Source organism: Serinus canaria, chromosome 3 (assembly GCF_022539315.1).
Source record: "Serinus canaria isolate serCan28SL12 chromosome 3, serCan2020, whole genome shotgun sequence".
Taxonomy (NCBI): Eukaryota; Metazoa; Chordata; class Aves; order Passeriformes; family Fringillidae; genus Serinus; species Serinus canaria.
This window is the reverse complement of record NC_066316.1, coordinates 72,937,024-72,961,762: the sequence shown is the minus strand read 5'-3', so window position 1 is coordinate 72,961,762 and position 24,739 is coordinate 72,937,024. Positions and strand designations below refer to the sequence as shown.

The 24,739-nt window shown below is 41.7% G+C and overlaps 2 protein-coding genes across 7 annotated transcripts in view; one reads left to right on the top strand and one right to left on the bottom strand.

Annotated features, from left to right (window-relative positions):
- USP45 (ubiquitin specific peptidase 45) overlaps nucleotides 1-18,759 on the bottom strand; it is a 48,152-nt gene extending 29,393 nt beyond the window's left edge. For 5 of the 6 annotated variants that reach the window (XR_007777165.1, XR_007777167.1, XR_007777166.1 and 2 more), the window contains exons 1-5: nucleotides 17,939-18,112; nucleotides 10,405-10,514; nucleotides 8,155-8,324; nucleotides 6,532-6,635; nucleotides 6,045-6,145 (exon numbers count right to left, since the gene is read on the bottom strand). Coding sequence is in view for 3 of the 6 variants with exons in the window: in XM_030236364.2 (XP_030092224.2) it covers nucleotides 6,045-6,145; nucleotides 6,532-6,635; nucleotides 8,155-8,324; nucleotides 10,405-10,514; nucleotides 17,939-17,985 (532 nt within the window). In the remaining 3 variants the exon portion in view is untranslated. Of the gene's footprint in view, nucleotides 1-6,044; nucleotides 6,146-6,531; nucleotides 6,636-8,154; nucleotides 8,325-10,404; nucleotides 10,515-17,938; nucleotides 18,113-18,607 lie in introns of those variants that run through there. The other variant, XM_050972626.1, reaches the window with a different exon arrangement.
- A 1,961-nt stretch (nucleotides 18,760-20,720) lies between these two features.
- On the top strand, nucleotides 20,721-23,459 carry TSTD3 (thiosulfate sulfurtransferase like domain containing 3). The gene is made up of 3 exons (XM_030236366.2): nucleotides 20,721-21,303; nucleotides 21,521-21,680; nucleotides 23,042-23,459. Exons 1-3 carry the CDS (start codon nucleotides 20,925-20,927, stop codon nucleotides 23,103-23,105), a joined length of 603 nt encoding a protein of 200 aa, XP_030092226.2. The 5' UTR covers nucleotides 20,721-20,924; the 3' UTR covers nucleotides 23,106-23,459.
- The last annotated feature ends 1,280 nt before the right edge of the window (nucleotides 23,460-24,739 follow it).

The window sequence follows — 24,739 nt, the reverse complement described above, 5'->3', positions numbered from 1 at the left end:
TACATATACAGAGCCAGAGGAAGGACAGCAGTTTTTAATTTAGCTCTGCTCAATGTCCCCAGCTCAGTGATAAATGACAGACAGGCCTGAAGCTGAATGTTTACTTGACATGTGAAGAGTTGGTCAGTCTTAATAGAACATGCTGGTAATGACTGTGATAGCTAATACTTCTACAGACTGGGGCTGGAGGGTCCTTCTGCGAGATTAACCCAAGGCTACAAGCATGTTATTAATCAAAAAGCTAATATGTAATTTTTTAAAGTGAATTTGCACTGAACAACTGTTTCATGGACCCTTGCTGGCTCAATCTTGCAATCCTGTAATTTAATGGGCGTGCTTTTGGGTATGAAAAATTACTTTTAAGACAGTATATACACAAGGATCCCAGCAGAAGGATTCCATCAAAATGGCTGTCATCTGCAGCTGCCCACAAGGACCTTCAGCTCCTGGCCTAACAGAATAAAAGAAGTAGTCCAAGTCATTTGTCCACATACAGTAATATTTGTTATAAAGGACCTTGTTAACATTAATAAGAGTAGGATGGGTGAAAAGCACAGAAGTAATTAAATTCAGACAGATTTCTGTCGTTAGTTAACTCGTCTTTTAGAGAACTGACACAGTAACCCCTTAAGCTCTCAGCCTTTCCCAGGTAGCGTGGACATCAGCCCTATGCAGGCCTGTCCATCCCCAGCAGGGCCAGAGTATCCCACTGTGCTTGGGATTCACATTCCGACCATGTCCCTCTGTCAGACTCTTCCTGCTGTTTTGCTGCAGAGGTGACCTTTCTGATGCAGCCATACAAGGAAAACTCACCTAAGCTGTGCCTTGATCACCGGAACCACCTCTTCCTTTGACAAAGTGAATCTGGCTGCACAGACACTCTGTTTGAGCACTCTGCCAAAACCCATTGCCCAGCTCTCCATCCAGATCATCACACCCTACTGACCACCTCTCCACAGGCACCAGGTCAGTGCCCACCTCTGGTCTCACCATGATATCCACCTCCAACCCTCAGACAGCTGCTTCTCTACAAAGACACTGCCTCACACTAGCCAAAGCTTCCCATGATCACCCTGCTCTTCCCCATGCTAGAAAGCCCCCCCTTCCACCAGAGCCCTGGGAAGAAGGGCAGCAGAACCTGCTCCTCTGCTACAGCTCTTGCCTGCAAAGCAGCTTTTCTTGTGCCTGCTCCACTCACCTGTGGTCCCGTCCCATAAGCTCTCCGCAGGCAGGGAACACTGCTTTGTCCCACAGCTGCTCAGCACCAGCCTCACGGGCAGTGACTGAGACTCCTAAGCCAAACATTAGCATGGACAATGATTCATTCCACAAAGCAGAGCCACTTCCTGCACCAGGTGTACAAAAACACACAGTGCTGACACATCCGCTTGCAAAGGGAAATTATTGTGGGTTCCCTATCAATTTGTTTTGCCAGCATTTCAAACATTTGCAGCACACATGGACTTCTGCACCGCCTTTGCTGAAACTGAGCTCTGTCTGGGGGTGCAGATGGTATGAAAGCAAGAAGATAAATGACATCAAGATTTTTTTTCAGCCAGGGGAGTAAGCACTATTGCTCATCTTTTCAATGCAACTTTTTTTTAATTAAAAATAAAGGTTCCAGGAATACACACTTTCATTCCAAGGTCAAGCCTTTTCTATTGAATACAACTCTGGTACTTCAGCTGAAGGTCTTAGCAGTAAAAGCAAGGTTAACAGACTGTCTTTCTTTTGCCAAGTTCTCATCATGCTGTATTATGAAATGAAATGGTACTAAATTGTCTGGCACCTCTTTTTTATCTAAAAAATTTAGATTTTTCTTTTTTTAACACCATATAACAATTAGAATCCAACCTTAGAAAAACAGCCTGGTTTTATTCTGAAATGGTCACTAGCTTTACATTTTAAAAATCAAAATTTCGCTATTAGTGTTACAACCCTACACATCAAAGATTATAAACTGTAATTTTATTTCTCTGAGTCTTGCCACAATGTTATAAATTAGAAAAGACACCTGCACAGTGTGGAAGAGCAACCTATTCAAGGAGTGCTTTTGATTCTCTACGCTCAGATGACTTGTGTTACACCTCACAAGTAAATAAGTACGCAGACAGGAAAGGTGAGAAACTGTGGTTAAAAATGACAGAATGCCTAAAATATCTTTTTTGTCAATGATTCAGTTTTCATCCCTTTGCAAGGAGCTTACTAGCAAGTAAGTAAATTTGATAGAAAATTTCTGAACAACAACAAAAATGTCTTTTTGCCAAAGCCCATTTTCAGATTAAGAGAATAAATATAATCCGTTTTATTTTGCTAGTTAAGTTTAAGTAGACAGAATGGTCTTCTATGACTCCAAACTACATGAAAAAGTCACTTAAGAAAGAACACCATTTTTTCAATATGATCCTTTGTCAATTGCTAACATCCACAGCAGAATGGGGATCTGTAAAGTTATTCATCACACTGTTTTTCCATGTACTGTAAAATTATATCTATTTTTGTAAATTAGTTACAGCCATCAAAACAAAAATCATATTTCTAACTTTCACTTACTGGCAAATCCAGGCAGCCGAACTTACTAGAAAAACCTTGTTCCTCTGCTTGCTCCTCCCAACAATAAATTCAACTACAACATTCGAGAATATATCTTCTTCCTTCCCATTCTATTGCCACACAAACCAATTTAATTAACTGCTCTATAAAATGTATGTGATCTTATGTTTCCACCAACATATAATTTGGCTTTTGTAAAGGAAAATACGCATAAGATTCACTTTTAAGACTGCAAAATAATTTGTTTTCTCCAGTAAATGAGCAGACACACAGATTGCAATGTCTCAGCATGGTTCCTGTGTACTACATGTGCATTATGTCCATGTGAAGCTCACAAGTGTGCCACACGGACAATACTGCACCTGCCTTTCTGTGGCAATCATCACGGCCTGCTAACCTTCTCCACAAAACAAATTTCTGGGTGGTACACCCTAGAAAGCAATCTTGCTTTTTTCTTCCAGCTTGTGCCCAACATGACCTCTTAACCAAACAGACTCCTCTAAAAAAAAAGGGGAAAAAAAAAAAAGAAAAGAGCAGGCATTGCTGGGTACAACAAACCATAGGATCAGATGTGAAAATCACACAGCTGCAAGCATTCTTTTGGGAACCCAGCACTGGGATTTATCTCAATCGCTTAATGTAATTACAAAAGTCAGTCATGTAGTAGTAATGTAATTTGCACATTTTTACAGCTGAAGTGAAGTTGAATCTTTATGAGAGGCCGAGTGAAAAGCAGGGATCCTGCTGCCACACTATTCCACCACATTAGTACCAAATGACAAGCATTTTGCTTTTGTTTATTTTCCAAGATGCATTAATTAGGAAATCTATATAACCCTCTCTCATGTTTCAACTGATCATTTTATCTTTAAATGAATCCTGCACTTTTGAGAACTGGAAAAAAAAATCCTAGCAGCCCTCATTTGCTACTTAATTCATGTTCATACTGCATTTCTACAGAAATTTCTACACAATGCTATTTGAATTTTAATGATGCACCATGCCAACCAGTTGTTACAACAGAAAGAAATCCAGACATAGGATGAATTCTTGTTACAGTGCCACATTCTGCTATGAGAACTGTCCTCACTTTGACTGCTTCTTTAGAAAGAAGTGGAAAAGCAATGGGGAAAAAAGCACAAGATTGATTTTTAAGCAAAAAATATGAATTAACTGTCAGTTTTACACTACTTGTTTTTTACAAATTATTTTTCATTTTTTCAAAATTAGTTTATGTTTTTAAGGGGTGAATACACAAAAATAATTTTAAAAATCTACACCAACTATTAATTTAAAGAATGATAACTACACTGAAAATATCAATGGAACATGAAATAAAATGTTACACTAAAAAAATTAAACCAAAATGAAAGTAGAGTTAATTTTCACAATAATACATAATGTCCTTTTGTATTCTGGACAACAGCGTGAGCTACATTTAATTTCACATTTTATTTTTTCAGAATGCCTAAAGGTAGTCTAATTTAAAGAAAAAAAACCTTAGATAGATTTCTGTAGAGAAAGTACCAAGTCTGTCATTTATCAAAATGAACCAAGAGTGCCAATTCTGGTCAGGAGTTCCCTGTCATGCACACCAGTCTTTTATAAATACACGGCTGTTTCCCAGCTTCTTCCAGCAAGGAGCCTGGCCTAAAGCAACAGTCCTGGGCAAGAGCTTTTCTGTCTTTTCCTTGCCACTCAGGAAAACCCAACAAATCATCTTTGGGCCAACATTCCCAGAGCTTTCAGGAATGCAATCCAAACTGCTCAACACAGACAGAGTGGAGAGGGTCACAGACTTTCACCTTTAAAACATCACTGGCAGTACACACACACGCTTAATGCATTAATCCAAGCCTGCACTGGAGCCTCAACCCTTTCCCAGCATGGAGCAGGAGACGTGGCTGCCCTGCAGGAGCGATCCTGGCACTCTCAGACCTCTTGCTGCCAAGGCAGGCACCCTGCAAGGCTATGTCTAAGCCCTAAACAGATTTTAAAAAATACAATTTTGGTTCCAGTTACAGCAAAGTTTCCAGTTCTATCAGCAAACATGATTTCATGAAATGCAAGGGTCTTCGAAACAGAGCACCAAAATAGAACTCAAGTGCATATACAGCAGAAACATATGCTGCTCTGCTCTGCTGTAAACATGCTTACTTTTCCTGAGGTAGTTTGGAATTTTAGTTGCTTAATTTAAGACATTTCACAGAAAACTTCTCAACTTCCTAATCTGAAAGCTTTAGATGCTTTTAAGTTTCACAAATTAAGAGTCTAAACCAGGAGGCACAGAGTTGTATCACTCAAAGTCTTATCCAGCATTACAATAATGGAATAAAATTGCTTTCATTACATTAACTGAAAAAAAAACCACCACAGCATTTTCATCTGCAAGAAAGCTGCAACACACATTTATTACACATAAATTTGAAACTAAAGCTGTGAATAGAAGTGAAACCACATGCTGTATATTCACTGCTCCAAGAAAAAGATGCAAAAGCTAGCAATATATTAATTTATTAAAACTGAATAATTCAATATACAAGCTGTGACTACATCAAAGTACCATATTTTTAAGCAGCCCTTCATTTTTTCCCTCAAAAAATATGTAACATCTCTTAAAACCAGTAGGATTTATGCACATTCAGCTAGAAGAATACTTAGTGTAATTCTGTAAGGCAATCGTTCTCCTTTCTCACTTCTAACTGGTTGATTATCTCTGTTAAATGATGCAAGCAATTGTTTTAAAATTTACTTAAAGTGGGTTTTGAGAAGCAAATGTGGAATTCAGTGCACTAAGTCACAAGCTAGAAATGCTGCCAAGTGTATTACAGAAGGGATGAATAACATCAACATTATCAAGAATAGAGAGCTGAGGGCCAAACATTTGAAGTTCTATCCACTAGCACATATATTGAGAAGGTGTAGAATGCTCCTAGTATAAGAAAATAATTTAATACTATCTTATTTTAATAGGAATGACAATTCTATCAATTAAAACCAAACAGTAAAAATGGACATTACATCCAACAACAGAGAACAAGAGAATCCACTTAAATCTAAACTGTGGAGAACAAGTTTAAATCAGAAAATTTTAAGCTGTTATACATCCATTACAAGAAAATTAAATTCATTTATAGTGAATGTATAATGTACACTTTGATATATTATGTGCTAATTTGTGATTAATTCATTAATTTATATGGACTTATCATATTTAAGTTAACAACCCCTCTATGATAAACTTTCTTTGCAAAATACAAAATTCAGAAAAACTGTCCTATAGTGTCCAAAATATTTTTAAAATGCAATCATACTGTAGAAAAAAAAAAGTGACACTATGTTTTGATAGGCATTACTTCCCCAAGAAGCTCTGCAATTATAAATTACATCATGGTCACATTGTACACAATTTTTCAGCTGTATTTTTAACATGACTCCAAATATGAAATGCTTATTATTATCTCCAGATAAAACTATTTGTACAAACTTACTTGGTTCAGCCCTGGCACCATGTTTTTGAAGGAAGTCAACTATCTGAGCCAGAACCTTTTTGTTGCAATGCGTTGACAGCTCTTCATCACATTCGTAACACCTAAACAAAAGAAGAAACAAACTGGAATTCAGGGCTATCTGCATGCACATTCCAGCTCTAGCAACCTCCCAAACAACCTTACACAAATTACTTAAGCTCTCAGTTTCAATTTTTCACACTAAAAAAATGGAATAGAATTGAATTCCTTCATCTCATACATGCTCTTCTATAGATCAGTCCCAATTCTCTGTGGTTCTTACAGATTTAAATAATTTCAGAGAATACAAGGGACAAACACATATTGCCTCCAGAAAGCCTACCTTTCTTCTAAAGAAAGCATTAATTTTATCTGTCAGAATCATTCTTTATCATGAGAATACACTGCTTTAAGTTATGTGAACTCCTCAGGCACAGGCACACACAAACACCTGCATACTGATTCTTACCATATGATCCATGTGCTGAGGTTGATAACGATGCAATGAGGTTCTGTGCGTGCAGTTTGGAAATGTTTCAGAGAATGCTGGCCTTCCGAATTCTTACTACATCCCTAAAAATGGACATATCCACCCAGTAAGGGGAAAGGGGGGAAGGGAAGAAGAAAAAGACTATATTATTAGTAAATACACTACAAAAACTCCTATTTTCAAAAGTGGACAAGAAGCTATTATGTCCTACTTATTTATCATTTGTAAGGATTGAGAGGATTTAACATTCTCATCTTTTCTACTTGGAAAAATCACTTAAAAATACAGAGAATCATTAAGTTTGCTCTAACTAAATAGAAATAATTCCTAGCTTTTGTATAAGTATTGAATAAATATTAACATACAAAAAACTATAACATTCACAAAAGAAAGAATGCTCTAGTAATTGTGAATGAAACAACTATGTAGCATATTTGGTCCACAGAATATCAAGGAAGACGACAACCTAGGTAGCCCTCACTGCTCAAGAATGCCAAATGCATTCCAGACAGCAAATGAAAAAAGTACATAAAGTACTTTGTCCTACAAAGCTGCTCAGAACACACTATTTATGTACCACAATTTCAAGAAAAAGCATTTGCAAAGGTTCAAGCATGAACAGAATGGGACTTAGATTCAGGACTGGTCTCTGAATAGGCATAAGTTTTAGAAACTGTTAACAGCATGAACATGAAGAAGTACACAGAATTAACTCCTTTTAAAAGCCTCCTTAACAGAAGTTTTTCAAGCAAGATATATGAGTGCTCCTCGTATAGATCTAGTTAACTATCTTCTGAACTCCGTGAATAGCATGTTTCTTTGCAAAATCAAATCTGTTCATATTATACTGGTAGGAGCTGGCTTCTATAGTAAAACTTACTGAAAGTAGTTTTCTATAGTGAAACCTTCTGAAATTTCAAGAAAATCATTACATGCTTTGTTCAGGCAACTATTGGCTGAACTAAGCTTGATACTGCCCATAAACTGAATTTTGCTGTATCAAGCAAATTTTTTCTTTACTTCACTCCCAGGGCACAAATCTGGGAAAGCCCCTGGGGTCAGGACCTGCCATTTTGAACTCCAAGGCCACAATCTGACATTATAACTGATCCATTCTAATGGCTAGCTGCCACAGGAACAGCATTCTCACTCCAGCACAGTCCTTTCTCCCTGGTTTCAGTCAAATCTAGCAATTGAGTGTCCACAGCACAAGTTCATTCAGCAATAGACATGTTTGGTTTTTCATTCATTCCTATTTATGGGAACTTCTGCCAGAGGAGCCAGCTGAACAGATGCATTTTGCAGCCACATAGTTCCCAGAGCCAATTCTCTGTAAGTGGCAAGAGGATGCAGATAAGAACAGAGAAAAGGCAGGAGATGCCACACCACACTGTGACACATAAAGCTAACCCTAAACACTGCCAAAAATGAACAGGAACATAAGGTCACACCCCACTTCCCCAGGAAGCTGAAGCAGGGACTCTCACAACTCAGCACTTGCGTCACCCTGTTCCTCTGGAGGTAATGAGATGCCAAACAGACAAGGATCCACAACATCTCCTTCAGAAACTCCACCTTTGCAAACTGAGCACACATGCTTACCTGAAAGCCACATTTGAGACACAGCCAGATGTCTGAAGGTGCCACGGGCTCACCGTCGCTCACCCGCCTCTCCTTCAGGCATTCTGCACACACTGACCACACGCTCTGAGCCACCGCTCTCTTCACATGGTGCACGTCCACTGCCTGGCTCACGTGCTGGCAGGTGAGCCCTGCAGAAAATAACACATACTCGCTTTTATCCATCCAAAATAATAGCTATGGAAGAGAGCACATGTACGCTGAAAGACCATAATCTTCAATTAATTCAGCACCAGGAAAAAAAAACAGCAAAGAATTAAAGTAGGAAAGATCAGCCAGCTGCTCCCCACATACTGAATTTTATCACGGAATCTCTTTTAGTCTTTCCGTAATGGAAATTCTTTTCAACTCAATAAATGCCACCTCTTAAAACCAGATAAACTAGTTTGTACAAAAGTACAAGGATTACTTTTGTACAAAACTAATTTCCCTGGGTTTTGACAATAAAATAATAGATAAATCTATTTTTGCATATAACAACACAGGCCATTGACCTCTTTTCAACCCATAAAGAAAGATTTTCAAACACCCATGCATCCCTACTACAACTGCTCATTCTGAATGTGAATATCAACCATTCTTCTCTGTCATATTTTTTTGCAAAAATTTCACTATATCACAGAATAAGCTAAGTCTGAAGTAACCTCTGAAGGCCATCTTGTCCAAGCCCTCACTTAAAGCACTGCCAAATATTAATTGAGGTCTGTTTGCTCATGGTTTTGTTCAGATGTATGTTGAGTATCATCAAGGACTGAGGCTTTACCAACTCACTAGAAAATCAGGTTTCTGTCTGACCACTCTGAGAGTGAATAAAATGAATTCCTCATACCTAGTCTAATTTTCCCTGCCTTAAATTTGGTCTGTTGCCTTTAGTCCTCTCATTGTGGATTTCCTGCAAGAATCTGGTTCTGCCTTCTCTGTAACTACCATCAGGCAGTGAATGAAAGAAATTATACTTTTACTCCTTTGGCTAAAAAAAGACATTCCCTTCAGCCCCTCTTCCCCCATCATGTTCTCAATCTCCTTAAAAATGTGGAAGGGGTGAACCACTGGCCTCCCTGACAAGTCAGCCTTTCTCGTAAGAGAGAGCCCACAACTGGGCACAGTTCTCCCAATGAAGTCCCACAAGCGCTGAAAAGATGGAAAGAATCACCTGCCTGCCCCGCCCTCTCATTAATACAATCCTGCCTACAGTAGGCACAAACAGCACAGCTTGGTTTTATTCAGTGTGTGCATTAGGATCCTCAGGACCTTTTCTGTAAAGCTGCCTTAATTCCCACCCTGTAATGGCATGTGGTTATACCCAGGTGCCAAACTCTCCACTTGCCACTGCTGAACACTGAGAAGTTTCTGCCAGCCCATTTCTCCAGCCAAAGTCACTCTGAATGGCAGACCTATCCTCCTGCTTATCAGCTGACCTCTTCAATTTGTTGTCATAAAGAGGTAGCAGAGCACAGCTTCACAATGACATCAACCAGTTTTCTCAGTACTTTCAGATGCATTCCATCTGACCCCACGTCCATCTGACCCCACGGATTTGTGTGCATCCGGTTCGTTTAGCAGTTCTCAATCTTCTACTCTGGACAATGTTTATACCCCAGAGTCTGCCATTAAGGTCAGGAGCCAGGGAAGGTCAAGTGCAGAGATTACATGTGAAGACAGGAGCAAAGGAAGAACTGAGTTCCTCGGCCTTTTCCCACATCCTGAGTCCCTAGAACCCCTGCCCCCTCACACAGCAGGTTTGCACTCACCCTAGTCTTCATTTTACTGCCACTGTATCCATAAAGGATCATCTTACTCTTTACACCCCTCACCAGACCCAATTCTAACTGAAGTTGCTTTACCTAATCCCTAATCCTGCACACTTCAGACCTCTGCAAAGGCAGCCCAAACCTGCCTCCATCCTCTCTGCCATTCCTTCTTCCCTCTGAGCCCAGCTGGAAGCTCCCTGTTCAGCCACACAGCCTCCTGCCACACGTGCCTGACCTCACATGGAGAGGTTGTCTTTGAAGATCAACCAACTCTCCAGCCCTTCAGGGAAGTCATGTAGTGTAACAACCGATCATGTCATAAACACTTGACTGGGGATATTTCTGTTACAAATTCAAGCAAGAAAAGGATTTCATGGTACCAATGATTTGTGGTTTTCATCAGTCAGCATGGAAGCTACTATCCCTCAACCTCAGGACAAACATCACCCCACATACTTACCTGAAATATCATCTGAAGAGTCCTCATCCTGTGGCCTGTTAGGCCTTTTGCTTCTCTTTGGCTTCTCAGGGTTGGTTCTTGATGGATCTTTCACCCGCATCTGTTGCTTACTAGGAAAGACAAACAGAAGTAATGTTATTTTTATTGAAATGTTTCACTGAATGCAGCAAGTTTGAACTCTCAAAGCACAAGACCCAACCACACAGTCGAAAATCACAAACACAGTTTTAAGCTTGGTCTAATGTCAGCTGTTGTGTAACAAGGAGTATGAATGTGTGAGGAATGAAGTCTTAGAAATGTCACAACACCAGTTAGACTACAGGACACTATGAATTGTAGCTGTAAGAAAAGGGGACACACACACACTCACTTCTAGGCAGTGGTGTTAAATATCTGAGACACTGAGATTTTCTTTATTTTTGTTATTGCAAAGTAAGTCATTACAACCACAACATACCAGAAAAATTTCATCAAAATAAATGTTTCTCTTTCTTAGCATATATCCCTCATGAAATGTTTCAGTCATTATTTACCCTTGGCACATTCCCTTAAGGTTTTTAAGCAATTTCAAACAGTGTAAGAAAATAAAAGTCTTCTAAATCTGATTAAAGTGTTCTATCCTACAAAGCGATGACTGACTGAAGTGCAAACTGATCCCACTATTAAACACTGGAGCATCCATAAAGATGAAGTCTCTCATAGGAATTTGTGCCATTAATCAAGGAGTCCTATGAGGAACAGAATTAAAGCATAGATATTTGCCAGTAAACTTCAAAAAAAAAATCATTAGAGAATTCAGCACACCAGTCATTTAATCAAAATTCAAATGTGAATCCACTGAAGGACTGTAGCTGTGCACCATACAGATAGCAGCTGGGGCTTAGTTTACAGTTTGTCTTTTAATGGTGTGGTTCATAAAAACAGATTTTTGTTTTCACATACAAAGCATATGAATGTAAAATAGTCAAATACTCATACACTGCAAACACGTGAGCCATTCTGCTCAGAAATAAAATGACGTCGTGTTTTGTACCAGAAACAGGCTAGTAATGTCACCTGAGCCAACATGACCAAAGATTTTCAACTGTGCTACTGCATTTAGGTATAGGAAACCTCTAAAATGCCCTACATGTGGGAATAGCAAAAGCTATATTCCTACTACAGATCAATTAGTTAAGTTTGCCAGAGTTTAGCAAGTTTGTCTACTTAAGATTTTTTAATCTTTTCTGTATATGCATTTAAACCTTTGTATTACTGAAGCTCTGAGAGACACAGGAATCAGCCAGTATATAGAATTCAATATTCCCTCTCCTTACTTATCCACTAAGCCAATGAGCAGAACAGTCATCAATATTGATATTAGAGCACCACCACCACTGATACCTGAACAGCCTTCCCTGAAGCAAAGCAGGCAGCAGGCAATCTGTACCATCAAGCTCCTGTTCCAAGTTCCTACACATTTGGATAGACATCCCTGCATCTGCCCTACATCCCTACATACTGTTAGTGCTAGAGGTTTTCTGCATGAACCTACCAGGGAGAGATTTGCTTTGGACAAGTCACATTTTTGTATAGTATAAAAGAAATCTTTACTCATTGCTTCCTTGCATCAACAGCTTCGTGTCTCCTCAAGCTTTCAAAATACAGCACTTTTTTTTTCACAGAAATTAGCTTATACTATATTAAATATCATGATGTTCTTAAATTACAGATTTCAATTTTTCCTATACTTATAGTTATAAAGCCTAGACATGCAAGTGAACAGTGCCACTGAATTCAGCTTTGCTGATTTCATGGGTTCACAATTCCTGTTCATACAGTAGGAAAGGTCTAAATATTCAAGCTCCTGACTATATATTTTCAACAGATGTTAGCACACCTCATGTCCATCAACAGCCATGCAATCTGGCATCCTTAGAACATGAGGAGGCTCAAACAACTTCAGCTGTATCTTTCTGCCTTGGCAGCTTCTCATATATACCCAAGTTTTATGTGAAACTACCCATCACCTCTTGTCTCACTGCCACTTAACTGAGCACAAGATTCATCAAGACATTCATCAAACAGTAGGGCCAACAGAGCTGCTGTGAGAAAACACAAGACCTTAAACTAATTTATGCAAAGAGTCAATAGCAAAGACAGCAAAAACATCCTCCCTAAAGGAACATAGTTGTGTTTAGGTGATTCAACATTGACATAAATAATCTATGAGTTCATTTCAGCATAACAATTTTGATGTCTTTGGACAGATTACGTAAGGCTGTCCAAAGCACAGACTTGACCCCAATGAAAGTCATCTTTGTATCAGTACACTTAGAGAGCTCAAATAAATAATTGTGGGCCCAACCAGCTGAAATACAAACAAGTCTTTCCTATGTGTGGAATCCCGTGGCCCACAGCACAGGTGGATAGATACAACCTGGATCAGGGCAAACACAGCCCACTGCTGAACCCATATCCTAGGGACCCTCAGGACACGGGGAATAAAGAGTGTCAGGTGATACCCACAATGACTGAAAGCATGGCACTTCAAGCCCAACCTAATCAACATGGCATTAGAAATGAACACTGGCATAAGAAGCTGCACTCCCACTGCACAGCCCAGACACTTTTCAGTCTCCCTTCACTAAGAGCAGGCAGAGGAAAAGACAACACGGACCATTAGATTAATTACTTTTCATGGACATACACACAGATGGACATCCATCAGACAATGGTTACTGACCTGTGAGCTCTTGGAAAAACCAGAGCATATCAAGGACTTAGACAGCCAGGGCTTGTGCCTGATTTTGTAAAGCACAGAAGTGTGATGGAAGGGTAAGAGCAACGAGTTACTCCACATGATATAAAATGCAAGTGTATATGGAGTACTGCCTGCCCTTACCCAGTAAACTCAGGGTCTCAAAACCTTACAAATTAAAGACCCCATTTAATTAAAACATGATCAACATCAATCAACATAATTACAAAATCAAAATGCTTATGACAGGAATTTGATTATTATATTTAATTGAGTTAAGCAAAGAAACTTAGGATGCTTCAGAAATATTTCAGTTTATGGGAAATAAAAGATTTGAGTTTTTGTTGGAATGAAAGTCCTGAACAAAGAGACTCAAGAAAGCATAAAATATAGCTAAGAAAAAACCAAAAGGGATGCTCTACAGCTTATTGTTGGTCACAGGCACAAGCCATTCACGGCAAGCAGGCAAAAGAAAAAAGAACAATTCAGACAAAATTACCTTGACACACTGAAGATCAAAAACCATGGTAGTATTGCCATGATTTGCCTCCTTCCAACCCACTCTCATTTTTTTTAATATGTCCAATGAGAATTTTCTGTCTACAGCCACCAACTATTCTAAAGGGGAAAGGCTCTCCTCCTTTTCCAATGCAGAAAGAGGTCACCATGAATCTTCCCTTTAAGTTTTCTTTTGTGATGGAAAAACAAATATATTTAAGCTTTTAATTTTGTACACATAAAATCAAGTCATGGTGCACACAATATTTGACTAATGAATCTGACAAATAAAAAGACACTGATTTTTGTGATAGAAAAAACTGAGTTTAGAGGGTATGTTAGCTCTACTCTCATCTCTACTTGGCACACAGTAAAAATCCTCAGTAGAAATTATGCAGTTTCCTTGGAAAAAAAACCCCAAAAATATAAAAAGTTAGATTAAAAAACTCTAAACCTTTTCCTTTAAAAAATCATTTTGTACAAAACTAAGAACTAATCTTTGCCAAACTTGTTCAGATTCTTTCAGCTCAGCATACAAGAGTTTAGAGCGTAATCATCACCATCACTAGCTATTCTCAGTTGACTTCTTACTTCTTAAAAGACTCCTAATGTCAGTCCTGCTACAAAAAGCTGATTAAGATAAAAACCTCCTCACTCAACTGCTCATTTCCACCATTCTAGTAAGAACAAACCACTTTAAAAGCAGCAGAATGATCTGCCTATCTAATTTTAAAAAGCTTCAGATTTGACTGAGTGCCAAAAATCAATTTGCTGAATTTGTTAAGTTAAATCTACAGCGTGCCTAGACTACTTTAAATTTAAGATATGCTTGATATAGTCTATATTTAACAGCATTAATATTCCTATATTTAGAAATTTACCCTCTTCATAAAGTATATATTTAGATACTTACAAGAGTTGAATGTTCTTTCTAAAATAAGTAACAGCTATTTTTCAAAAAATTTACATTTTACAGTAATTCAGTAGAGCTAAGACCAATAAAAGTTACATGGCTAGTATGAACTAAAATCACTTTTCCTTAGGAAAGCAACCCAACCCAACCCAACCCAACCAACCAGGTTATTCCTCTTCACAACATTTCTATGCAAGAGAGCTGGAGAAGCAAACTGTCTTCACTATCTACACTTCCCAAAACCTTTTCCCATCTTACCATTTTGCACTTCTCACTTGGAAGATGAGTCCCTCCTCCTAGAATGTCTAGTGTTCACTTACTAAATGTTGAAATGCGTCTCCTTAGTGAGTCTTCCCATGTTGTACCTTTACCATGATGCTTGTAAGAAACACAGACCAGACTACCAATATGTTAGAGAAATAACCTGCTGCACTGATTAATATCATATCACTGCTTCCATCTGCCTAGATCCACTTTTCCCCTCCTTTTATAATTAGGGTGTGAGCTCTTTCAGACGTGTGCCACATTTTTGTTCTTATCTGTGTAATACCTATTACAATATTTTTTTTATTCTTTACTAACTAGGAGGATTCCACCTGCATGACTAGAATGCAAGCAAGATAAAAATTATGCAAAACCCACCAGCCTAAGTATACTGACCCTATGAAATGTAGCCAAATGAGTCTACAGAAAATCTCCAGGTACTATTTTGGATGTGGGCAATACTCTCCCAGTAAGACTGCCCACTAGCTGTGAAATCAGTACTGTTAATTATTTCATCAGTGAGCACCTCAATTCAAAGAAGCTGGGGCAAATACATTTACCTCAATCCCTTAATTCATCTGAGGTAGCCTAAATTCCAGCTGTCTCACTACTTGTTGTCAAACTTTCAAGTTAAAATTGTATCATTTTACGTTGCTAATGCAAAGAAAAACCTGGGTCACACTGAATACTGGGAAAAATTAGCATTTTCATATGACTTAACAGAACTGCCCAGCTGTAAACAGCAGCCTTGCACCAAAGGGGTGAAGGAACAGCACAGATGTGCAGATTAAGTCCAAAGATACTTTGAAACACATCTGTGAAAGGTCCCTGTATGGATCAGTAATGCCAGATCCTCTGCAGAACTGCTACATATTTTGATGTAAGCTGCAACTTGATACATTCTGGACGTCAGTTCCGAGCATTACCTGCGGCATTTTGCCTTGCTTGCCACTAGACCAAGTGTCATCCAATCAAAAGAGGCACCACATCCATCACGGTCAGCAGCTGGGCAGTGTCACCCATCAGCAGGCCAGGAGGCTCAGCACTCTGACAGCCACCGAAACCTTTTGGAAAACAAGCCCCTGCTGCCTGCGAGAGCAGTAAAAGGACCAGAATTGCTGACTGGTAGTGGCAGCGAAGCTTCTTCCCCTGGAAAATGTCATGTGAAATTCTGAAAGCGTCATCTCCAAGATTTCCTAGCCCAAAGGCACATCACACATCCTACACTGTCACTGGAGCTCAAACGCCAATCCTGGCATAGTATTACAGTCCTAAAAAGGGTGAGACACTGATGTACTTTTGGAGCAAGGAGTGAGATGGAGGCTTTGGACTGCTAGACACAACTTTCCAAGTGACAGTAAAAATCTCACAGCCTCTCTCACTTTCAGTAATCCACTTCAGCCAGCTGCTCATGCTAAGCATATTCTACCAACTTTCATGTCTGTATCCGCCACAATCTCCCTCGGATTTCCTTCTAAAACCACCTCCTACAGAAAAATTACCTCTAAGGATGAACAGAAGCCAGATATGTCCAGAAACAAAACTGAAAAGACTGTGTAACTGGGTTTATGACTAGAGTATATTAAAGCTCTAAGTGGGTAAAAAGAGTTGCATTTTGATGACCTTTTTTTTGCTAGTATCTGACAGCAAAGTTTTATGGAAAAATTCAGATATACCTGGCAACATGCAGCCCCATAAAGCAAACTGCAACTTTTGTTTATGTTCTTTATCCCACATTAAATGTTTGGGGGTTTTTTATAACATACCAAAAGGGAAAAACATCTGGAAAGATGCATGTGTGCTCCAACATTGGTCTTTCTAGAAAATTCATCCTTTATTAAAAAAACCACACCTAAGTACCATAAAAAGACCCACAGCTTATAACTAATGATGCAAGGTAAAACTTTGTATGCAAAAAGGCAGCCAGATGACAGACTGTGCACTCCCATGATATAAACAACAACATTACTGTACCATCACCACAGAAAATCTGAGGGCATAAGAACTGAAACAGCTGGAAAGTAACCAGTGAACTCACAGTAGCTCACCAGGATAACCATGTCCGCAAAAACTAGGGAAAAAGCACTCCAGAAAATAAAGGGCAATATGAGCAATGGATGAACTTCGGAGAAATGCTCACTCTGTGAATTCAAAAAATTAAAAAGGAACTGTGGTTGAAGCCTGTGTGTGAGACAGAAGGCTGAAACCCACTCAATACTTTAAGCTAAGGCTCCTGCTGTACCTACACCTAAAGGGCTGAGTTGGAGAATATAAAGGAAGACAATGGCTGCCCCTAACTTCCCATCTATTCTGGAAAGGTGTTGTGGGAGTTGGTTGATCAGTGAGAACAGATAAAACAGTAAGTTACTACTAGTTTGAGCTCTTTGAAAGTCCAAGTCTTGCCGTCAAGAACAAAATATTTAATTCCATTTTTTTCCTCCACAAAGACTGCCCCAGTTTGCTTTGATGGCATGTCTGAAGCAGAACAACTTGTCCTCGATCTACAACTGATGCTCAAAACAGAACCCCTGAGACACTAGCTGCAGTTCTGTGAATCTCACAGAAATAAAGCTACAGAACACCACTTCTTCAATATTTCATGAAGAACTCTGACAAAATATTTACAAATGTAGTAAACACAAGAACAATTTCACAAAGGCATAATCTGCTTCAAGCCTGCACATGCTCATGCCATTACTATGTTTCTGTTTTAAAAGCTAGAAAACGAGAGCAGAAAGAATCCTTTAAATACAAGTCTGTTCCTTATGCTTGTTTGAGAGGATTATTTAAAGGAACTGGAAATACTTGTAGTTAAAGACGACATGCAATTAGAATACAGTGCTACACCTGCAGCTATTGCCATATGCTTCTACGTTCTTGATGTCTTCATTCTACTGCACCTACGTTTAATATGCTGTTGTGCATATCCTGTTTAATAGTGCAAGTAGCAACACAGGTACAGCAAGGGCAGGACAAAGTCCTAAAGTAAAGGGCAAATGACAGCAAAAGAAAGAAAGAAAAGGAAAAAAACCCCCAGGAATCAAAACAGAGAATCCCAATAATAACTAAAACGTGGAAAGTTGCAGCTATAGGTATAGAATACTACGTCTCAGGCTAACCGTGAAGACCGGCACCGGGCTGTCATACGATCCCCGGGCACGGACATCTCCGTGCCCGTCCAACACCACGCTTGAGGCCGCGGCGGCGGCAGCTGCAGGCCGGCACACGCAGCCGGGGCCGAGCGCTCACGGCAGCCCCGCGCCCTCCGCCAAGTGACCGGGCCGCACGTTCAACGCGGCCACAGGCGCTGCCACCGACCGCCCTCAGTCCAACACAGCGAGAGACGCGCTGCGGCTCACGGAGGCGGCCCGGCGCTGCCGTTCTCGTCTCGGCAGGGTTAACCCGCTCCACACCGACAGCGGGCGGTCGCCACCAGCAGCTCGTCGCCGGCGACCCAACACGAGCCGCACTTGGCCACCAGCCCGGCGGGAGAAACGCCGGACAACGCTGCCGCGGGAGCCGCCGGCAGCGGGCAGGGGCGGCCCACCATGCCCGAGGCCACGGCGGGGCAGAGCCCCTTCCCACCGCCCCCAGCCCGCGCCCGCCCGGCCCCCTGGGACGCGGCTCCACAGGCCGCGGGCCCGGCCGCCGCCTTGGCGGGGCCGATCGGCCCGGCCCGGCCCTCGGGAGGACGCGGCGGAGGCTCCGCGACCCCCCCCGGCTGCACGGCGCGGCCCCGGCGCCCCCCGCGCTGTGCCGCCCGCCCCCTCCCCGCGCCCCGCACTCACGGAGCGGCGGGCGGCGGCGGGCAGGCGCGGCGGCGGCAGGAAGCGGCAGAGGAAGCTCCGCTCCGCTCCGCTCCTCCCCCGGCCTCGCCGCGCCGCTCCCCGCCCCAGCCGCAGCTCGGGCGGCTCCACACGAGTGGCAGCGGGGGCTGGTGCTGGTTCCAGGGCACAACGCCTGTCCCGGGTGGGAAGGGCGCGGGGGAAGCGGGGCCACCCGGGAGCGCGCTGGGGCCCGAGAGGCAACACGTAGCGACAGGTCTGGCTGCGGGGCATCCTGGAAACTCAGGGCAAAGGCTGGGGTGACCTTCACTTCTGAATTTTGCTCAAAGAGCTGGAGATGCTGCGCTGGGTTTGTGCTCGGGGGCAGCGCGCTAAGAGGAAGTTGGGCAGCGCGCTAAGAGGAAGTTTGGCAGCGCGCAGGGCTGTGGAAAGTCGTACCCAGAGGTTATGGCAGGGTCTAGGCCGTGCTTGGGTTTTCGAGGCAGCCACCGTGGGAGGGACTTGTAGGAGAACAGCATCGAATGTGCATATCCCCACTGAGGACAGGCAGAGTAAAGGATGTCCAGCACTCGAAGGAGGAGCCACTGGAAACTGGGTTGGGTGCCGCTGGGTTTGGGTGTGGGAGGTTGTACAGAACTGGAAAGTCAAGTGAAGAAGAGGTGAAATAAAGGAAGCTGCTGAAGGGAGGTTGACTGAATGCAGCCATGAAGACAAAAGGAGAATTGGATGTGCTGCTTCCCACCTTTCACCAAGCTGCGGGAGTTTGCTAAGCTTTATGTGTTCTGACCTCAAATTGTCTGAATTTTTCACAAGATGGCTAGTGAATGCTTCCTATTTCAGCAAACAAGCTAGTGTGTTCTCTCTTTTTGTACATAGTATGATCCAGGGTCAAATCAAAACCATGAAAATGCTTCTTCCTGTGAATATGCATTTCATATGACAAGTGTTCTGGTGCTTCACATTGATCACTTTATGGTCTTTATGGTGATACATGCAATAAGTGGAGATTAACTGTGGTCATTATTTCACTACAGATAAAATATACAGCAAATTATACTTCAAAAGATAATTTCTAGAAGTAGTGTATTCTATCCTTACCTTGTGGAAAATGGAAAATGCATTAAACCTCAATTTGTGTATAGATATACTGCTTTGGACAGACAATTTGCAAATGCCTATCAAGGAGGCCATATGGAGAGGCTGGCAGAAGGGCAGCTAGTGAACCAGTTATAAATGCCAAGTTCAATTTGTCACACTTTACAGTACCAAGAAATATTTTGTTCTTGTTTTGAGAAGGAAAACTCTAATTAGTAAAGATTCAACAACCTACTCCTCAAAGTGCATCTTTTATGAGAAGATCCGGCATGCCTGCTTTTAAAGACTATAAATGCTGGTATGTAACATATCTATAAATGTATGCAGTAAATATGGAATACTGATTTAAAATATGTGGAACAGAAGGACCCTCATTTCTCCACTCACATACATCTTGGCCATTAGTCCTTGTGGCTAGAAGACTGACAGCTTCAAAACTAAAATTCGGGTTTCAGTTCAAAACTGAAACATTTTGAAACTGAAACCAAGGATTATCGACTCGTAGAATATCCTGAGTTGGAGGGGTCATACAGTGTTTGAGTCCAACTCCTGACTGTGTACAGTATAGGAGGATTACACACCATGTGCCTCACAGCATTGTCCAAACATTTCTTGAAGTCTGGTGGGTCTGGGGCCACGACCACTTCCTTGAGGAGGCTGTTCCAGTGTCTGACCGCCCCCTGGGTGAAGGTTTTCCTAATATCTGACCTAAGCCTCCTCTGATGCAGCTTCATGCCATTCCCATCTGCTCATTGGTCACCAGAAATGAGATGGTGCCTGGACCACATGTCCTGTGGCTGTAAGGGGACAGTGACAGTGGTGAAAGTGGTGCAGGCCACTGCTAATATAACTTTTTGTCCTCGACGTTACACCCAGAGGCTGGGATTTTTTAAATTTGATTTGGCATCAAAATTCCTCATCTCTGTTTCATCTCCCAGCCTTTGGTACTTTCAGGCTTCTCCACAGTTTGGGCTGTCTGGTAGAATTTACCCTGCCCAGGTAATGCAGGGTAAATGCTGGATGTACCGAGGCCGGAGGCGGTGTCTGTGTGACCTGGCAGGTGCCACGCGCGGCCACCTCGGCGTCGCTCCCCGGCGCGGGCCAACGGCGACCGAGGCTGCGGGCCCCCGCCCCTGAGGAGAAGGCGGTGTCTCCTCCCCGCCGGCGGGGCTGGGCTGGGCCGGGCCGGGCCCGGCTGGGCGGCCGCCATCGCCGGGGTGCCGGGATGGGGCTCGGGGGCTGGTGGCGGGCGGCGCTGGCCCTGCGGGCGGCGGGCGGCTGCTGGAGCCGGGCGGCAGCGCCCGGTGAGCTGGGCAGGGCGGGAATGGGTCCGTGCGGGGCTTGGCCGGCGCCCGGGCACAGCCCGGTGCGGCTGCGTTTGGCGGCGCTGCCCGCCCCGAGCGCGTCCCGCGGCCGGGCTGACTGGCCGTGCCTCCCGCCAGGCCCCCCCTGCCGCAGCCTGTGCGCCGCCGCGGCGCCGAACCAGGATCTCTCCTACCAGGAGCTCAAAGACTTGAAGAAGGCACACGTCCTTCACATTGACGTGCGGGAGAGGTGGGAGATCGACAGGTTTGGAAAAATCCCGGAGTCCATCAATATACCGCGTAAGTTGTCAACGCCGCTGTTTGCAGGCGTCGGGTGTTCCGTGTTCCTCCTGGCTGGAATGGTCAAGTGGTGGTGACTGAGCAGAGAGGAACGCTGCTGAAAAGCTGCTGGCATGTAATGAGGCTGAACTTTTCCTCCAGAGGAGTTAGAAGTCTTGCAATGTAAACCTGTCTTTGGATGGAGAATAAACAATAGCTTGTTTTCTGTATTTCCCAGTGGGTGAATTAATGGAAGCTCTACAAATGGACCCCACGGAGTTCAAGGAGCAGTATAATCAAACTATGCCATCCAAGTCAGACCCTGTGGTTTTCTCCTGTTTGGCAGGAACAAGAAGTAAACAAGCACTTGGTTTTGCCATGTCCTTGGGTTTCAGTAGGTATGACTTTTTACTTTGTGTGTAAGGATGGGATTAATGCTCCTTCCCCCCATGAAGCAGAACACTTACTCACCTTGTGTGCAAGGGTAAAAATTTATATGTGGAATATGAACAAAACAATTGGTACTTGAGTTAGACACCTCCTCTTGTCTCCACTGAACCTGGAAGGATGCCATTGGGTGTTGCAGCAAAGTGAGGTGTACTGTCCTCTGAAACAGCCCTTCAGTGGCTCTGCACATGTGCCACTGGTGACACAAACTACTGCAAGACCCTGCCACTGAAGGGTCCTTCTGCCTCTTAGGGCTCCCTTGCTGAGATGTTTCTTCCTTAAAGAGCTCCATAAGCATTAGTCCTGAGATACAGGAAGATTGTAAAGGTGGAGAACTGCTTGCTTTGGTAGTAGTACAGTCTTAAATAGTTTGAGAAACCACACCCTTTGTTGAATTGCAGTTCTGCCTTTACAGTTCACTGGTGACAAAGGATGCCTTCACTTCCTGTAAAGCTTTGGATTATTTGCCAGGAGTAAAGCAGTGAAGGCAATAGTTGACAAAATGACTATGATGATAGAGTGAAATGCAACATTTGGTTTGCAGAATTGTTAAACCTATCTTAGGAAGGTGCTTTGCTGTCTTGAAGACTGCAGATAAAATTTAAGACATCAGTTATTTGCCGATGTTTTCACTGAACTGCAATTCAGGAACTGGAACATTCACATTATTTCTAGTCAAAAGTATGGAAGCATGTTCTTGTTTCAGAGTGAAAAATATCCTCCAATACCTGTTTTTCATAATACCCAATTGAAGGAGTAAATATTGTTTTGCATAGTGGATTTTTGTTAGAGTTTAGTTTTGCACAGGTTGATGTCAGATCTACAGAGAGAGCATGTAGGTTTGCAAGGAAGTAAAGATCAGTGTGCAGGGTTTATTTGGTGACAACTGAAGTATAAGACATAATAAATAGATGTGTATATCTCCCACTGCTGTAAGTCTCTTCTCACTCTTTTAAAAAAGAACTGGCAACTGTTTCATTGATCCAGCTACTATTTCTTGCTTGATGTTTGAACAACATTGTAATTTGGAAGAAAAGAGTTACAGAACTCACTGCATGAAAGCAGGCAGTATTAGAGTAAAAGGAATGTCAGTCTGGCTCATTGAAGCTAGGTACAAGTGTATATGGTTGTGGAGAATTTCTGTGTTTTCTCTTTATTTTAATCTGTTTTTTGTGGGAGTTTTTTGTTTGTTTGTTTGTGGGGTTTTGTGTGTTTATTTTTTACTTTTGGTTTCAGTCTTTTTTGCTGTGTCGTCTTTAAGAGACAATATTAAGGACTCTTCTTGAGAAAGGTATCTTCTGCATATTTTCAGAGTTCAGCAGTATGCTGGTGGCTTTGATGACTGGGTAAAACATGAACCTCCAGAAAAGAAATGAAGATGACAGCCCCACCCCTTACCCTATCAAGGCTTCAGGATGGCTTGGAGGTTTTAGCAAACCACATGCATTCCACTTCCATAATAAAGCTCACTACTGGCTTCTTGTGTCAATGGACATTCACCTTCAAACAGCCATGCATATCAACTGCTTCGTTTATATTATACCTGAAGACTATGACACAAACAGAGGACATTAAATTTGCTCATCTTTCAACCTTTATTTTGGGTTATGGTTTTGGTGAATGCATGTGAAGAGACCCTAAGTGCAGATTATGTTTACTTTTTTGTATGATGTAGTTTATGACTGCTTAAACTAATGATGATAGGACAAATAAAATTATTATTTCTCAAATACCTGTGTCGGGTAGTTGGTTTAGAATTTGTTAGAATAGTCAAACTGCAGATATTCTAGTATCAAGGGGACAACAGAAACTTACTGCTGGCTCTGTTGTGCCAGGCCTCAATGCCTTTTGAAGATCATTAAGGTCAGAGGGTATAGAGGATTTCATGATTTAGTTAAATGTATAATTCATCATGCTTTGCTGTATTGATCAAGCCACAAAACTTCAGCATACAAATGAACAAAGCAAGGTATTCTAATCAATGAAGTCGGTACTTAGTCATGAGCAGCCAGTGCTTCCATTTGTACCTAAATTAACGTTTCTTGGGAACATCTAAAACTACGTAACCACTATATTAAAAAATAAACAAGTTATTCTGTGTTACACCAAGATCTATCTAGCCCGCTATTGTCTGTTTGGCAGCAACTGGTAATAAACATCTGTAGAAGAGCATTAAACAGGATTAGTACGTAGTGGTACAATCTCCAGATTACTCCCATTTACAACTCAGAGCGCTTCAGGCTTTGCATGTCTTACTATATTTGGGTATTTGTAAATTTTCAACAGAAACTCCCATCAGACACAGCAGCGGTGAGAAATCTTTCCTTTTGTTGCTTCTCAACTTGCCAAGTATTCATCAGCTGCTCTGACTTCTTCTGTCAGAAGTGAGCATTGTCCTCTATCAGTCCTCACACGACCTCTGATTTTTCTAACCTATTGTCTTTTCTAAACTGAGGAGATTTTGAGTTGGTTTTTTTATAATGGGAAAATTACTTTACACCTCTTTTTTATTTTCCTTTTTTATTAATCATGGTAGGTTTTTTGCAAGATTTTTGCTCAAACTATTTGCAGCTTACCAAATTACATGATTCTTTCTAATTTACCTTCCAAATGATGGGGTTTGGGTTAAATAACTTGTCTGATAAAGTTTGTTTCCTTTGGAATTTTTTTAAGTCTTTTTGGCATAGATGGCTTGTGTTTGCTATGACACTTCAGAGTCACCTCTTGCCATATAATCTGTGAAGAGTTTCAGCTACCTGTCTTTCAGTGAGATACCACAATTTTATGCACCTCTCCTTTGACGGGAAAGACAAGAAAGGTGATTTTTTTTCTTCTGCTTGCTTAGTAGCAAGACTATTGAATTCACATTATGTTCCATTTCCTGTTGTTCAAAATAACATCTTTTTAAAACTGTCTTTACTGAATCCAGCTCTTTTAACTGCATTTTATTGCCTTTCGCTGTTTTTACTGGAATCAAAGCTGGTAAAATTAGCCTCGTCTTTCCAGTAGA

What these genes read in the sequence shown, in the direction of transcription:
- TSTD3 (XM_030236366.2), top strand. Translation starts at nt 20,925, where the DNA reads ATGGGGCTCGGGGGCTGGTGGCGGGCGGCGCTGGCCCTGCGGGCGGCG. An exon ending in GGAGTCCATCAATATACCGC is followed by an intron (nt 21,304 to 21,520) that starts GTAAGTTGTCAA and finishes TGTATTTCCCAG; the next exon opens with TGGGTGAATTAATGGAAGCT. An exon ending in ATGTCCTTGGGTTTCAGTAG is followed by an intron (nt 21,681 to 23,041) that starts GTATGACTTTTT and finishes GCATATTTTCAG; the next exon opens with AGTTCAGCAGTATGCTGGTG.